This window comes from Sinocyclocheilus grahami, unplaced genomic scaffold (genome assembly GCF_001515645.1).
Source record: "Sinocyclocheilus grahami isolate Dianchi unplaced genomic scaffold, SAMN03320097.WGS_v1.1 scaffold19696.1, whole genome shotgun sequence".
Taxonomy (NCBI): domain Eukaryota; kingdom Metazoa; phylum Chordata; class Actinopteri; order Cypriniformes; family Cyprinidae; genus Sinocyclocheilus; species Sinocyclocheilus grahami.
Window position 1 is genome coordinate 2056 of NW_015517710.1, and position 1323 is coordinate 3378.

Consider the following 1323-nt stretch of genomic DNA (forward strand, 5'->3'; position numbering starts at 1 on the left):
TCCAAGTACCTGACTCCTCTGCAGCAGAAACTCAATGAACTCTATGAAGCTGTGAAGAACTACACAGACAAGCGTGGACGGCGTCTCAGCACAATCTTCCTCCGTCTTCCATCCCGCGCCGAGCTTCCAGACTACTATGTGGCCATCAAGAAACCCATAGACATGGAGAAGGTGAAGAGCCACATGCTGGCCAACAAGTACCAGGATGTTGATGCTCTGGTGGAAGACTTGGTGTTGATGTTCAACAACGCTTGCACCTACAACGAACCTGAATCGTTGATCTATAAAGATGCATTGGTGCTTCACAAAGTGCTTTTGGAGACCAGGAGAGACTTGGAGGGAGGCGACGACGCTCATGTCCCAGATGTTGCGCGGCTCATCCAGGAGCTTATTCGCAATCTTTTCGTCTCAGTTCTTGGTCACCAGGACGACGAGGGACGTTGCTATAGTGACTCACTGGCGGAGATTCCAGCTGTTGATCCTAACAATCCCGATAAGACTCCACTGAACTTTGAAATCATCAGAGCTAACGTGGATAAGGGGCGTTACAGGAGACTAGATGTGTTCCAGGACCATATGTTTGAAGTTTTGGAGAAAGCCAGGCGTCTGCACAGGTGATGCTTTTCATTCACTCATTTTGTCTAGGATTTACGTACCTGGAGAGGTCAAGTGTTGGTTTTTCACAATACTAAATGTTTTCAATTGTGTCGTAGAACTGATTCTGAGATCTTTGAGGACTCTGTGGAGCTCCAGCAGTTCTTCATCCGGATCCGAGATGAATTGTGTAAGAACGGAGAGATTCTGCTGTCGCCGGCCCTCAGCTACACCACTAAACACCTGCACAGCGACGTGGAGAAAGAGAAGAAAGAGAAGCTGCCTAAAGAATATGAAGAAGATAAACTCAAGAGAGAGGAGGAGAAGAAAGGTACTGTTCCAGTAGTATTTAATCCAGTTTTTAAATCGGTTTATTTATTAAAAACAAACAAACATGCTAAAACAACATACATAAAACTACAACTCATACAGAAATGGACTCTTGTGTGATAAACGTTTTTCATTTCTAATTTCAAAATCATTTTGAATGAGCAGTGCACAGTTACACAGTAGTTCAGTTAAAGATTTAGAGAGATATATATAATATATTATTAATACCCATTTACATAATATGCACATGCATTCATTTGCATGCGGTGCGACCAACAAAGTCATGTGGTGCAACCACTGTGCAGAAACAAGCAGAAACAAATACACCCTCAAAACTGTGTCAAGGTCAATAAGGGTTTTTGTTTTTTATGAGATAAAAAGACATATATATATATATAT

General features: G+C 42.4%; 1 protein-coding gene across 1 annotated transcript in view; it reads left to right on the forward strand.

The window, feature by feature from the left end:
- Nucleotides 1–925, forward strand: part of LOC107579729 (protein polybromo-1-like) — a gene marked incomplete at its 3' end in the record, with an annotated part of 2534 nt that extends 1609 nt beyond the window's left edge. Inside the window, exons 4-5 of the mRNA XM_016265526.1 lie at nucleotides 7–614; nucleotides 714–925. Of these exons, the coding sequence (XP_016121012.1) occupies nucleotides 7–614; nucleotides 714–925 (820 nt within the window). The remainder of the gene's footprint in view (nucleotides 1–6; nucleotides 615–713) is intronic.
- Between the last annotated feature and the right edge of the window lie 398 nt (nucleotides 926–1323).